This window comes from Cetorhinus maximus, chromosome 1 (assembly GCF_964194155.1).
Source record: "Cetorhinus maximus chromosome 1, sCetMax3.hap1.1, whole genome shotgun sequence".
NCBI lineage: Eukaryota > Metazoa > Chordata > Chondrichthyes > Lamniformes > Cetorhinidae > Cetorhinus > Cetorhinus maximus.
This window is the reverse complement of record NC_135879.1, coordinates 245,509,617-245,525,160: the sequence shown is the minus strand read 5'-3', so window position 1 is coordinate 245,525,160 and position 15,544 is coordinate 245,509,617. Positions and strand designations below refer to the sequence as shown.

At 46.6% G+C, this 15,544-nt stretch overlaps 1 protein-coding gene across 1 annotated transcript in view; it reads left to right on the top strand.

The window, feature by feature from the left end:
- LOC144688501 (uncharacterized) overlaps positions 1–13,695 on the top strand; it is an 80,866-nt gene extending 67,171 nt beyond the window's left edge. Inside the window, exons 15-19 of the mRNA XM_078555159.1 lie at positions 1,201–1,411; positions 6,670–7,053; positions 10,770–10,889; positions 11,624–11,745; positions 13,379–13,695. Coding sequence (XP_078411285.1) covers positions 1,201–1,411; positions 6,670–7,053; positions 10,770–10,889; positions 11,624–11,745; positions 13,379–13,447 — 906 coding nt within the window. The 3' untranslated portion in view covers positions 13,448–13,695. The remainder of the gene's footprint in view (positions 1–1,200; positions 1,412–6,669; positions 7,054–10,769; positions 10,890–11,623; positions 11,746–13,378) is intronic.
- The last annotated feature ends 1,849 nt before the right edge of the window (positions 13,696–15,544 follow it).

Below are 15,544 nucleotides of genomic sequence, written 5' to 3'. Positions count from 1 at the left end.
ACAGCTGTAGAATCTAGGACAAAGGGGAGATTGAGTTGGTGGCAAGGCCCATAATCCTGAAGCCTTGGTGGGGGAGTGGGTGAAAAGAGCTACAGTAGGAGGCATGGAAGGCAGTAGTCATACAACAGATTGCTGAATGCATATTAAACTTTGCAAGAAACCTCAAGAGAGGCTAGGAATGTGACATTGGAAAGAATGATTCAGATTCCTGAGATTGTAGTGGATCATTCAGTAATACTGGGAGGGAGTTACACCAGGGAAGCCTTGGGGACAATAAGGGGAGGTTAACCACAGCTATGATGGAGATGGAGGTTATTCACTATTATGGTAGGGCGAGAGGAGAGGAAGAAGATTAAGAGAAGGTGAATTTCGACACATGGAGAATGAGGAGATAAAATTTGATATATCAGGATATGGAAGTGTATTAAATAGTCCCAAGAGGTGAGTGGTGTGAGAAAAATGGTGTTTACATACAGGCTGCGTGCGATATAGATTCTCCACTACCAAACTGTTACAATAGATTCATTAAATAGGAATTAGATTGTTGCTTAAAAAGAGATGCATTAAAGGAAGAGTGGTCAGGAGGGAGGGATTGGGCAGGAGAGCGGGAGCTCATGTAGGAAAAGTCCCAGCACAAGCTGAGTTGGAGTCAGAGATGTGAGCGATGATGAACCTCGACTGCAGCATCCCACAGGGAAGTGGAGGGAGAAGCTGTATAACATGGCGCTGAATCAAGCCATGATCGAGTGTATAAGCGAACTTGGTTATATTAGAAAAAAACTAAACTCTGGTCACCAGTAGCTTTCTTTGCTCAAAGAACATGGGTAAAGTTTTAATTTTTCTGCTTCTGTATGGGACTGATTCGACTGCACTCCCAAAATATTCTTCTTCCTTCTTCCTTGTTCCTGATCGCACACCCAAAACTGGGAGGAATGCACTGGAGGCTGGATTGATTGTGTTCAATTTTGATGTGTTCGAAAAAATGCTCTTTATTTCCCGGGCTCCTTTGAGCTGACTTTGTGGTCCTGTTTATTGATTCTTGTTTAGATAATCATTTGCACCAATGACGGTTGAACAGGCCTGTTCATTTTTTTTTAAAAAGTAGATGGTTCAACTGGAAAGTCCTATTAACCAGCGCTATTGCCCTGAAACTTTGCTTCTAAGAAATAAATTTGTGGGTTTTTTTTTTAATTTGCAAAGGAAAAGGACATATTTCCCTTTAACCTGGATGAATTTGTTACTGTGGATGAAGTGGGTGAAGAGGAAGAAACTTCTGGAAATCAGATCCCTGAAAGTAAATCCGAAACCAACGACCAACCTTCAGAAAAGGCTGAGCCAGAAGCAACAAAGGCAGAGACCACGCAGAAGGTCAAGGAGCCAGAGCCAGCTCCAGCTCCAGCTCCAGCTCCAGGTAAAGTCACAGTCAGTAATAGCCCCAAGAATCAGGTTCCACGCATTCTGCAGACAATACTCTACCAGACCCAGTCCTGGGTTTGACCAGCAGTGGAGGGAGGATGCTTGACTCTAGAATGGCTTTATGAAAAGTGTTTGCCTTTGCTGAATATGCTTGTGGCTAATCAGAGTTTGATGAGAACAATAAAAAAAAATTCTGGAGATACTTTTCCCAGTTCCCAGGTCATTGACCTGAAATATTAACTCTTTGTTTCTCTCTCCACAGATGCTGCCAGACCTGCTGAGTATTTCCAACATTTTCTGTTTTTATTTCAGATTTCCAGCACCTGCAGTTGTTTTGCTTTTGTATAATTTGAAGGGAATTGCGTAATTAATGAGTGGTTGGGGGAAAAACATTGGAGAGCTAGTATTCTCAGTGGAGTGCCAATGGTGGCCTCCTGTGCTATAAATCCTGTGATGTTGCACCTGTTCTGAATCTTGAGTTGTATCTCCAAGTTTGCAGCTGACAGGAGTCAGTAGTGTAGATGAGAATTGCAAGATATAAAACAGGATATTGACACACTAATTGACATGTACCGTAAAGGCCAGGTCAGGTTTTTTTTATTTATTCATGGGATGTGGGCATCGTTGGCTAAGCCAGCATTTATTGCCCATTCCTAATTGCTCTTGAGGTGGTGGTGGTGAGCTGCCTTCTTGAACTGCTGCAGTCCATGTGGTGTAGGTACACCCAAAGTGCTGTTAGGGAGGGAGTTCCAGGATTTTGACCAATGAAGGTCATTGATGAAGCAGCTGAAGATGGTTGGGCCTGCGACTCTTACCTGAGGAACTGAGATGATTAACCTCCAACAGCCATCTTCTTTTGTGCTAGGTATGACTCCAACTGGCGGAGAGCTTTTCCCCCTGGCTCCCATTGATTCCAGTTGCTAGGACTCCCTGATGCCATATTCGGTCAAATGCTGCCTTGATGTCAAGGGCAGTCACGCTCACCTCACCTCTGGAGTTCAGCTCTTCTGTCCATGTTTGAATCAAGGCTGTAATGAGGTCAGGAGCTGAGTGGCCCTGGCAGAACCCAAACTGAGCATCAGTGATTGCTAAGCAAGTGCCGCTTGATAGCACTGTTGATGACCCCTTTCATCAATTTACTGATGATCAAGAGTAGACTGGCAGGGCAGTAATTGGCCAGGTTGGATTTGTCCTGCTTTTTGTGTACAGGACATACCTGGGTAATTTTCCACATTGGCAGGAAGATGCCAGTGATGTAGCTATACTGGAACAGCTTGGCTAGGGGCGCAGCAAGTTCTGGAGCACAGTACTGTTGCTGAAATATTGCCAGGGCCCATAGAATTGCAGTATCCATTGCCTTCAGCCATTTCTTGACATCATGTGGAGTGAATCGAATTGGCTGAGAACTGGCATCTGTGATGCCAGGGACCTCCTGAGGAGGCTGAGATGGATCATGCATAATTGCTTCAGCCTTATCTTTTGCACTGATGTGCTGGGCTCCTGCATCACTGAGGATGGGAATATTTGTGAATCCTCCTCCTCCAGTCAGTTGCTTAATTGTCCACTGCCACTTATGACGGTGTGGCAGGACTGCAGAGCTCAGATCTGATCCTTTGGTTGTGGAATCGCTTAACTCTGTCTAACACTTGCTGTTTGGTGCCCAAGTAGTCTTGTGTTGTAGCTTCACCAGATTGACACCTCATTTTTAGGTATGCCTGGTGCTGATCCCCTGGCTTGATGGCAGTGGTAGAATGGGGAATATGCCGGGCCATGAGGTTACAGATTGTGGTCAAGTACAATTCCGCAGTGCCTCGTGGTTGCCCATTCTTGAGTTGACCCGGTGTCATGAGACTTCATGGGGTCCGGAGTCAATATTAAGGACTCCCAGAGCAACTCCCTCCTGACTGTGTGCTGCCACCTCTGCTGGGTCTGTCCTGCTGGTGAGACAATCAATATGGTTTCACGGTGATCATTAGACTTTTAATTCCAGATATTTTATTGAATTCAATTCCGCCATCTGCTGTGGCGGGATTCAAACCAAGGTCCCCAGAGCATTACCCTGGGTCTCTGGGTTACTTGGCATAGTGACAATACCACTATGGCACTGCCTCCCCTTGGAAGAGGCCTGCTTGTTGACAGTTCCGAGGTGAACTTCTGACCTTTTTTAAAGAAACCCCAGATTAGCATCCAAATGTACTGATAATGCCATGTTGTCCTTCCATTTTGTGGAAGAAAAATTCAGCCTTGAGAGGTATGATTCTAACTAACACCTGAAGGCACTGGATACAGCAAAGTCTATGTGCACTGACAACTTTCTGGCTATAGTACTAAAGACTACTCCTCCTCCAGAACTAGCTGCCCCCCTAGCCAAGCTGTTCCTATACAACCACAGCACTGGCATCTGCCCGGCAATGTGGAAAATTGCTCAGTTATGTCCTATCCTCAAGAAGCAGGACAAATGCAATTGGCCAATTACTACCCTATCAGTCTACTCATGATCGTCAGCAGAATCATGGAAGGGGTCATCAACAGTTCTATCAAGCAGCACTCCCTCAGTAATATAACATGCTCACCCATGCTCAGTTTGAATTCTACCAGGGCCACTTGGCTCCTGACCTCATTACAGCCTTGGTCCAAACGTGGATAAAAGAGCTGAACCCAAGAGGTGAGGTGAGAAACATATATGATCCTGAGGGATCTTGACAGGGTGGATGTGGAGAGGATGTTCCGTTTTGTGGAAGGATCTAGAACTTGGGGTCACTGTTTAAAAATAGGGGTCGCCCATTTAAAACAGATGAGGTGAAAATTTTTCACTCAGAGGGTCATGAGCCTTTGGAACTCTTCTTCCTGAAAAGGCAATGGAAGCAGAGTCTTTGAATATTTTTAAGGCAGAGGTGGATAGATTCTTGGTAAGCAAGGGGGTAATAGGTTATTGGCGGTAGGTGGGATGTAGAATTGAGATCAGCCAAGATCTTATTAAATGGCATACTCCTGCTCCTTGTTCATATGTGAGAGTGACTGCCTTCGACTGTGGCATCGAGGAGTTCGAGCAAAATTTAAGTTGATGAGAATCCAGAGAAAAACTGTCATACCTAACACAAAGGAAGATGGTTATGATTGGAGGTCAATCATTTCAGTCCCAGGACATCGCTGCAGGAGTTCTTCAGGATAGTGCTCTAGGCCAACGATTTTCAGCTGTTGCATCAATGACCATCACTCCATTATAAATATGGGAATGTTCACTGATGATTGCACAGTGTTCAGTACCATTCGCAACTCCTCAGATCCTGAAGCAGTCTGTGCCTGCATTCAGTATGACCGGGGCAATACTCAGGCTTGGGCTGATAAGTGGCAAGTAACATTGACTTCACAAGTGTGCCAGGCAATGACGATCTCCAACAAGAGAGAATCTAACCATCTCTTTGGCATTATCATCGCTCTATCCCCCACTATCAACATCCTGGGGGTTACCATTGACCAGAAACTGAACTGGACCAGCCATATAAATAACGTGGCTACAAAAGCAAGTCAGAGATTTCTGCACAGTAACTCACCTCCTGACTCCTCAAAGCCTGGCTACCATGTACAAGGCACAGGTCAGGAGTGTGATGGAATACTCTCCACTTGCCGAGATGAGTGCAGCTCCAACAACACTCAAGAAGCTTGACACCATTCCAGAACAAAGCAGCCCACTTGATTGGCATCCCATCCACAAGCATTCACTCCCTCCGCTACCGATGCACAGTAGTAGCAGTGTGCACCGTCTACAAAATGTATTGCAGGAATTCACCAAGGCTCCTTGAACAGCATCTTCCAAACCCACGACCGCTACCATCTGGAAGGTCAAGGACAGCTGTTGGATGGGAACACCACCTGCAGTTTGTCTCCCAAGTCACTGACCATTCTGATTTGGAAATATATCGCTGTTCCTTCACTGTCACTGAATCAAAACCCTGGAACTCCCTAACAGCACTGTGGGTATACCTACACTATATGGACTGTAGTGGTTCAAGAAGGCAACTCAAGGGATGGTCAGTCAATGTCCAGATTCCATGAACAAATAAAAAAAAAATTCATAGAAACTTGGAGCAGGAGTAGGCCATTCGGCCCTTCGAGTCCGCTCCGCCATTCATTATGATCATGGCTGATCATCCAACCCAACAGCCTGCTCCCGCTTTCTCCCCATACCCTTTGATCCCTTTCGCCCCAAGAGCTATATCTAACTCTTTCCTTACTGGTCCATCCAGCGCATCACACTACAGACACTTGCTACCACACCTGGAGTGACTAGTTGGGGGAGACAAACAAAAATTAGATTTAAAAGAATCCTGTACCAATTGAGGAAATTCCTTCCTGTCCCCCTTAGTCAATCAAAACTAATCTAAGAGATCACACTGGCTCTGATTTACATATAAGCAGCTTATACTCAGTTCTCTGTTTCTGCAATCTCCTCACCATTGTAGTTGCACTCAGCTACCCCATTGTCCTGAAATGTGTATTGGTGTTCTAGACAAAATCTCACAACAAAGTCAAGGGACCAGAGAGTTTAGGGGCAGGATAAGGGTGTTTAAAGGACAGGAGGAGATTATAGAGGTAGTGGGGTGGGGAGGTTATGAAGGGATTTAACAACAACGAGAGCTGCAATTTGCCCCCCCAACGCCCTCCCGGCAAAACCTGGAGCAAGGGCGGGTGGTTAAGGTAGGGCAGAGAACCTGCTGTCTTGCCAGCCTAATCCCTGGGGCGTGGGAGGCAAGTGGTTGCCATTCAGACCAGGAGTCTCAATACGACACGGGTGAAGGGGTTGGGACCTGGTTGGAATATGAACAGTAGATGTTGAGATGAGCTGAAGCTAAGTGGTGGGAGTGAGGAGAGAATTGGAATCACCAAGCATAGAGATGATAATGTCATGGTGTGAGGTTCTGTAGCAAATAGGCTGAGACGGGAGTGCTCTGAACTGAGCTGTCCAACACAGGAGGGATAGTCACATGATTGATGGTAATTCCCATATCCAAATGTATTACTGGGAGGGATGAGGAATACCCTTCTGTGACACTTGTGATATGCTCACTGTCACCTTCTGAGGTCAGCTAGGGGTAGGGAGACAGTAAATGTATCCCCATCTCGAGAATAGATTAAGTTTGGACACCGGTGAGGATACAGGATGGGCTGCGTGGCCTTTTTCTATGCTGTGGACTCAAATATTACTTGATCAGTTCATACTATCTGAGTAATCGTGTCTATGTCTCACAGCAGGTGATGCACCAATGAAGGCGGTGGAGCCAGTCGAGGTGAAATCTAAACCTGCACCTCAACCCAACCCCGAAACCCAACCCCAGCCCGAACTCCAGCCTCAGTCCCAGGCAGCTGTGAAGGAGGAACCTATGGAGACAGAGTCAGAGACAACCCAGGAGCAGCCATCTGCACCGGAGCCCAGCAAAGCTCAGCCTGTTGCAGACTCAAAAGAAGAGGCAACAGGAACAACGGCTGTCAAGAAAGAAGCAGCGCCTTCATTGGGTGGGGACGGTGAGCCTTCCCGCAAAAAAGCGGGACAGCCCAGTAGTCAGTCCCCAGCCCCTGCATCGTCAGTCAGCTCCGGGGGAGATAGCGCCAAGTCTACCAGCCTGGAACAGCGAGCAGGTGAGTGATTTGTACAGGGAAATGTCTATAAATGTTATTTATATTCACAGAATCTCACAGTGCAGAAGAGGCCCTTCGGCCCATCGAGTCTGCGCCGACACGTGAGAAACACCTGACCTACCTACCTAATCCCACTTACCAGCACTTGGCCCATAGCCTTGAATGTTATGACGTGCCAAGTGCTCATCCAGGTACTTTTTAAAGGATGTGAGGCAACCCGCCTCCACCACCCTCCCAGGCAGTGCATTCCAGACCGTCACCACCCTCTGGGTAAAAAGGTTTTTCCTCACATCCCCACTAAACCTCCTGCCCCTCACCTTGAACTTATGCCCCCTTGTGACTGACCAACTATGGGGAACAGCTGCTCCCTATCCACCCTGTCCATGCCCCTCATAATCTTATACACCTCAATCAGGTTACCCCTCAGTCTTCTCTGCTCCAACTAAAACAACCCAAGTCTATCCAACCTTCCTTCATAACTTAAATGTTTCATCCCAGGCAACATCCTGGTGAATCTCCTCTGCACCCCCTCCAGTGCAATCACATCCTTCCTATAATGTGGAGTCCAGAACTGCACACAGTACTCCAGCTGTGGCCTCACCAAGGTTCTATACAACTCCAACATGACCTCCCTACTTTTGTAATCTATGCCTGGATTGATAAAGGCAAGTGTCCCATATGCCTTTTTCACCACCCCGCTAACGTGCCCCTCCGCCTTCAGAGATCTATGGACACACACGCCAAGGTCCCTTTGTTCCCCAGAACTTACTCGTGTCATGCCGTTCACTGAATACTTCCTTGTCAAATTACTCCTTCCAAAGTGTATCACCTCACACTTTTCAGGGTTAAATTCCATCTGCCACTTATCTGCCCATTTGACCAGCCCGTCTATATCTTCGTGTAGCCCAAGACACTCAACCTCACTGTTAACCACCTGGCCAATCTTTGTGTATTCCGCAAACTTACTAATCCTACCCCCCACATAGTCATCTATGTCGTTTATATAAATGACAAATAATAGGGGACCCAGCAGAGATCCTTGTGGTACGCCACTGGACACTGGCTTCCAGTCACTAAAGCATCCTTCTGTCATCACCCTCTGTCTCCTACAACTAAGCCAATTTTGAATCCACCTTATCAAATCACCCTGTATCCCATGTGCATTTGCCTTCTTTATAAGTCTCCCATGTGGGACCTTGTCAAAGGCTTTGCTGAAATCCATATAAACTACATCAACTGCACGTTGACTTTGAGGAAGTATTTCATAAAGATCATCATAAGAAACTGTTGAAACTGAAAGATGAAGCACATAGAAATTGAAGGCAAATTATTGATCTAGTTAGGAAAATGGCTGAGTGGCAGGAGACAGTGGGGATAATGGTCAGGCACTCTAAATAACAGTGTGTGACTAATGGTGTCCCACAAGGATCTGTGTTAGGGGCTCAATTATTCATATTTTCCAAATGGGGTAAAGCTAGAAACAGTGGAGGTCCAAAGAGACTTGGGGGTCCTGTTACATAGACCATAAAAATGTTATGAAGAGGAACAGAAAATTAATCAAAAAAGGTCAATGGTCAATCTATCTAGAGGACTGCTATTCAAGGGAGTAGAAGTCTTGCTTCAGCTGTACAAAGCCCTGGTTAGACCACAGGATATATTGGCCTTGGAGGGAGTGCCATGTACATTTGCCAGGATGGTACATGGCACTCCAAGAGTTACAACTATGAGGGTAGTGTTGCCTGGAATTATGGGGTGATTTGATCAAAAATATTAAGGGAAACAGAATAGATTGAGGGGAACTATTGCCACTAGTTGTTGGGGGGTGCTAGATCCAGGCAGCATAGTCTAAAAATGAGTCGGACCTTTCAGGAGTGAAGTTAGCAAGTTTGTCACCAAGTGGAAATTGATCCTAGAATAATTAATTTTGACTCAACCTTCTCTCCAAGGAAAACAGTCCCAACTCCTCATCCTTGGAACCTTTCTCGTAAATCTTTTCTGCATTCTCTCTAATGCCTTCACATTTTCCTAAAGTTTAGTGCCCAAAACTGGATACAATGCTTTAGTTGAGACCGAACCAGTGTTCTATATAAATTTAATATTTCCTTTCTTTTGTACTCTCTGCCCCTATCAATAAAGCCTCGGATGCCGTATACATTTTAACCGTGCTCTCAACCTGTCCTGCCACCTTAAATGATTTAAGCACATATACACCCAGGTCCTGCCACTCCAGCACCTGCATTAGGACTGTACCCTTTATTTCACCAAGGCCACAGAGCTCCTGACTCATTACAGCCTTGGTTCAAACATGGACAAAAGAGCTGAACTCCCAGGGTGAAATGAGAGTGACTGCCCTTGACCTCAAGGCAGCATTTGACCGTGTGGCATCAGGGAGCCCAAGCAAAACTGGAGTCAATGGGAATCGTGGAAAACTCTCTGCTGGTTGGAGTCATACCTAGTACAAAGGAAGATGGTTGTGGTTGTTGGAGGTCAATGACCTCAGTTCCCAACCATTTTCAGCTGTTTCATCAATGATGTTCCTTCCATCATAAGGTCAGAAGTGGGGATGTTCGCAGATGATTGCACAATGCTCAGCACCATTCGCGACTCTTCAGATACTGAAGCAGTCCATATCCAAATGCAGCAAGTGTGTCTGTCACTCACTTACCCCGGGCCGCTCTCAGTGCAGTTGTGTCTGTCACTCATTGACCCTGGGGGTCTCTTGGTGCAGGTCTGTCTGTCACTCACTGATCCCGGGTCTCTCTCTCTCAGTACAGAAGTGTCTGTGTCGCTCACTGACCCCGGGGTGGGGGGTTGGTGGGGAATCTCCATACAAGTGTGTCTGTCACTCACTGACCCGGTTGGGGGGGTCTCGGTACAGGTGTGTCTGTCATTCACTGACCCCGGGTCTCTTTCGGTACAGGTATCACTCACTGACCCCGGGGGTGTCTCAGTGCAGGTGTGTCTGTCACTCACTGACCCCGGGGGGGGTTCTCAGTGCAGGTGTGTCTGTCATTCACTGACCCCAGGTCTCTCTCGATACAGGTGTGTCTGTCACTCACTGACCCGGGTCTCTCTCGGTACAGGTGTGTTTGTCATTCACTGATCCCGGGTCTCTCTCGGTACAGGTGTGTCTGTCACTCACTGACCCCGGGTCTCTCTCGGTACAGGTGTGTTTGTCATTCACTGATCCCGGGTCTCTCTCGGTACAGGTGTGTCTGTCACTCACTGACCCGGGTCTCTCGGTACAGGTGTGTTTGTCATTCACTGATCCCGGGTCTCTCTCGGTACAGGTGTGTCTGTCACTCACTGACCCCGAGTCTCTCTCGGTACAGGTGTGCCTGTCACTCACTGACCCCGGGTCTCTCTCGGTACAGGTGTTTTTGTCACTCACTGACCCCGGGTCTCTCTCGGTACAGGTGTTTTTGTCACTCACTGACCCCGGGTCTCTCTCGGTACAGGTGTTTTTGTCACTCACTGACCCCGGGGGGTGTCTCAGTACAGGTGTGCCTGTCACTCACTGACACTGAAGGCTTTTCCTAGGTAAATGAGATCAGCTTTGAGACATGTGAATGTGGTTAATTGTAGGTTTCCCGGAGGCATTTAAGTAGTAGAGGGTACAGATGCAGCCCGAATATCAATTCACCAGCCCTTGTTCTTATTAAATCAATTGAGCTGGTGGGTTTTTTAGCCAGGCTAATGCATTTTATTCTAAACAGATGCTAAGCTGAGAAGAGAGCCTACTTCTGAGGTGGAACCGGAAGCAAAGCGAATGAAGTTAGGAGGGCCAGCCCTTGCTGAGTTTAAAATGCCGCCCTATAAGCCCAGCAGCCCTATAGGTGAGTCCAACACAACACTGCTGCATGCAGCTTTCAGCTTGGGTTTGCAGTAACATTTTATACAAAATGTACTTGTTACCTGTGAATTTTGACTGTGCAATGCTTATATAGAGGAGCACCAGTGAGTGTTAGGAGTGGGTTCTCCCCTGGGTTAAGGGTGTGTCTCTACCTTGTCTCTTGCTCTCTCCCTCCCCTGTAACTGTCTCTCTTTCTCTCTTCCCTGCTGTCTCTCTCTTTGACTAGATGCTGTTATTTCTGCTCTGAAATTGAAACTTGGAATCTCTAGCACCAACTCTTTTAAATTCTCAACTTACAGGTCTATAGGGATAGAGTGAGGAGTGCAACTGACTGAATTGTTGTACAGAGAGCTGTCATGGACTGTATGGAACGAATGACCTCCTCCTGTGCAGTAATGACTGACTCCACATCTGGAGGATGATAAAAGCTGCCCTAAAGGCACAGGGACTACTATTTCCAGTCAATTGGGCTGGTTTTGTTTGTAAAGGTGACGCACTGTGCGCAGGGTGTCTCCAAGGATATGGGGGCTGCGAATGTGCGGGCAGTGAGTGCTATGCACAGCTGCACTGGTGGTAGGATCCTGGGGGGGTTTGAGGGGTGGGTATATGCGAGGCACTGTTCTGATGAGCTCGGGCTAGATTAATTTAGATGCTCCATCTTGGAGCCTGCTGTCAGGAAAGCTCAAATCACTGCTAACATCTGTTCTGACCCTGTAGGTGTTGAATTTATTGTTCCAAAGACCGGTTACTTCTGTCAGATTTGTTCTCTGTTCTACACGAATGAAGACACAGCCAAGGTCACTCACTGTGGCACAGTGTTACACTACAAGAATATGGAGGTAAGAGTTTCACTTCAGTCCTCTTATTGTGTTCAGGAACAATCCATTTCAGGTCCTGCTATTAAAATAACAACAGTGTCATTAAAATCCATAACTCAAGCCAGAACTGTGTGCTGACCGCACACAACATATACTGTATGAGGTGTGAGGTTGGTGTGGGATGGAATGAATTCAATAAGGTTTAACTGCTGAAGTTAGCAGTAATTGGGCTGGTGTGGTTGAGATGGGAAACAGACCTTTTCCTCGCTTACTGTGAGATAGCAACATGTCTCCATGGCAGCGGAGAGCGGAGTGTCAGGAATCTCAGTCCCGCGTTCCGTTGCAGCGTGAAGAATCACATTTTGAGGCCAGAATCCTTTTGAGGCCATAAATTCTAATTAAGTGAATTGATCCATGGATGAATTATAACTTTAAAAAGGAGAAAACTTCCAGGTTGGATCAAATAGAGTTTAGTTGTTTGGGGAGTGGGAGGGGAAGCTGTATGTGGGCTAGAAATTCAGGCTTAATTTTTTTTTATTCATGGGATGTGGGCTTTGCTGGCTGGGCCAGCATTTATTGCCCATCCCTAATTGCTCTGGAGAACGAGGTGGTGAGCTGCCTTCTTGAACCGCTGCAGGCCATGTGGTGTAGGTACACCCGCAGTGCTGTTAGGAAAGGAGTTCCAGGATTTTGACCCACCGACAGTGAAGGAACGGAGATATATTTCCCAGTCAGGATGGTGAGTGACTTGGAGGGAAACTTCCAGGTGGTGGTGTTCCCATGTATCTGCTGCCCTTGACTTTCTAAATGGTTGTTGTCGTGGATTTGGAAGGTGCTATCTTAGGAGCGTTGGTGAGTTGCTGCAGTACATCTTGTAGATGGTACATACTGTGCGTCGGTAATGGAGGGAATGGATGTTTGTGGATGTGGTGCCCATCAAACGGGCTGCTTTGTCCTGGATGGTGTCAAGCTTCTTGAGTGTTGTGGGAGCTGCACTCCAGGCAAGTGGGGAGTACTCCATTACACTCCTGACTTGTGCCTTGTAGATGGTGGACAGGCTTTGGGGAGTCAGGAGGTGAGTTACTCTCCGTTGCTAGTGGAGGATTCAGTGATAGTAATGCCATTGAATGTCAAGAGGCGGTAGTTAGATTCTCCCTTGTTGGGGATGGTCATTGCCTGGCACTTGTGTGGTACGAATGTTACTAGCCACTTATCAGCCCAAGCCTGGATATTGTCCAGGTCTTGCTGCATTTGGACATGGACTGCTTCAGTGTCTGAGGAGTCGCTAATGGTGCTGAATATTGTGCAATCATCAGCGAACATCTCCACTAATAACCTTATAATGGAAGGAAGGTCACTGATGAAGCAGCTGAAGATGGTTGGGCTGAGGACACTACCCTGAGGAACTCCTGCAGTGATGTCCTGGAGCTGAGATAATTCTCCAGCATCCAGAACCATCTTCCTTTGTGCTAGGTATGACTCCAACCAGCGGAGAGTTTCCCCCATTCCCATTCCTGACTGTGATAGATAACCAAAGATTACAGAGGTAGACTTTATATAAGAAACTAATCGCCCTGACGACATGCAACAGTCTCACTAATCTCTCTGCTGGAAATGTGCACTAAACATGAGATTTATTTGTATTAATTTACAGAAATATGTGACACAGCGACAAGAAGAGCTCCGAAAGCAGCAGGAACGCATGGCCAAGCAGGATAAGTGACGTGAGCCACACTCACCCAGCACTATCTTTAGTCAAAGTATATTTCGGGTCCAAGTGTTCCCTTTTCTCTTATTTTATCAGTTAGCTAGGCGGTTACAACATTGTACAAATGATCTTTCCACAGCTGTAACGATTATGGAAACTGTTGTTTTTGGGTTAGTATTGTTGTCTTGTGTTTTTACATAAATTGTTGTAACAGTTGGCGATTCTGTTATAAGTCAATTAAACTTGATTATGTTCTAGAGAAAGCGTTTGTTTTAAATTCTTTCCCTATGTGTAGTATGCGTGTATGTATAGTCCCAGTCCGTGGCCCTGTATAGTGTGACAGTGAACAATGTCTGGCCATGTGCAGTGTGACTATGTGGATCAGGCTTGTCCAACCCGCAGCCCGCTAGCCGGATTGTGGCCCCTGGAGCCTCTGAGATGGGTAAATGATGTTGAAGATTTCGCAAGGGGCTGCACCTCCCATCACAGGCTGTTCCTCTCCCACATTTGCTGCTGATGGGCTTACTCGTGAGCAGCAAACACCGGCTGCAGAGTGTGGGGTCCCCAGGCAGGAAGAGAGGCTGGCCGCGGCTCCAGGTGATGGGAAGACGAATACCCTCGCTGCCCGGGGTATGTGTGCATGTGAGAAAGGGAGAGGGGTGAGAGAGTGTGCAAGAGAGGGGCAGGGGGTAGAGAGTGGGAGGGGGTAGAGGCGCTGCGGGGGAGGTTCGAGCTTGCGCGAGGGGTAGGGGGGGCGCAAATGCGTGTTGTAAAGAGAATGTCATTTTTCCTAATGCTGCTGTGAAGCAGGCTTGTGGGGGCTGTGTGTGTGAGACTAATATAATTAAACTGAAGAGCCAGACTGCAAGGTTTGAATCATCAAACGGGTTAGGTGTAAAAGCGGGTATTTTGAAGTGGAGATGAGTGAGCTAAGATGGGATCCCAGTAGATACAGTATGAATGGGAATTTGCACTAGGTGATAAGTGGGGAGTGAATTGTTAGCTGTTTGTATTTCAAAGAGGCATAACTGGCAAAAATTATAAATAAATAAGGTAAAGTTATTTATTTTTCCTGAAAGTGCTGTCCATAATGACAACATGAAAGATTTTTATATTCTGGGAAAGGTAACTTGCAAAGAAAGTTTAGAACAATGGGTTTAGAGATAAAAGGGGAGAATATATACTTAAGGGAAGATTGGAAGTATGAGTATGAGGTGAGTGGCCATGTGAGATCTTGGAAGGTGGGCTGTGCGAAGACAGGCCTGTGAAAAGTAGCCTCCAGTCACCTCAGAGAAGTGCCTGTTAGTTCCAGTCACAGAATCACAGACTGCAGAAGAGGCCCTTCGGCCCATCGAGTCTGCACCGACATGTGAGAAACACCTGACCTACCTACCTAATCCCATTTACCAGCACTTGGCCCATAGCCTTGAATGTTATGAGGTGCCAAGTGCTCATCCAGGTACTTTTTAAAGGATGTGAGGCAACCCACCTCCACCACCTTTTTTCACCACCCCACATGCCCCTCCGCCTTCAGAGATCTATGGACACACATGCCAAAATCAGCCAGATTTTGCTACAAGCTTTGCATTTCCATTTTCAAGAGAGAGGGAAGCTTGTGAAATACCTCCCTTAGAGCAACAGTCTCCTTATTTAAAGAAAGATGTAATTGCATTGGAAGCAGTTCAGAGAAGGTTTACTAGACTAATACCAGGAATGGGCGGGTTGTCTTATGAGGAAAGGCTAGACAGGTTAGGCTTATATCTGCTGGAGTTTAGAAAAGGCAACTTAATTGAAAACTTTAAGATCCTGAGCGGTCTTGACAGGGTGGATATGGAGAGGATGTTTCCTCTTGTGGGAGAATCTAGAACGAGGGGTCACTGTTTAAAAATAAGAAGTCACTTGTTTAAGACCGAGATGAAGAGAAATTTTTTCTGAGGGTTGAGTGTCTTTGGATCTCTTCCTCAAAAGGCAGTGGAAGCAGAGTCTTCGAATATTTTTAAGGCAGAGCTAGATGGATTCTTGATAAGCAAGGGGGTGAAAGGTTATCGGGGGTAGGCAGGAGTGTGGGGTTGAGGTTACATTCAGATCAGCCATTATCTTCTTGAATGGCGG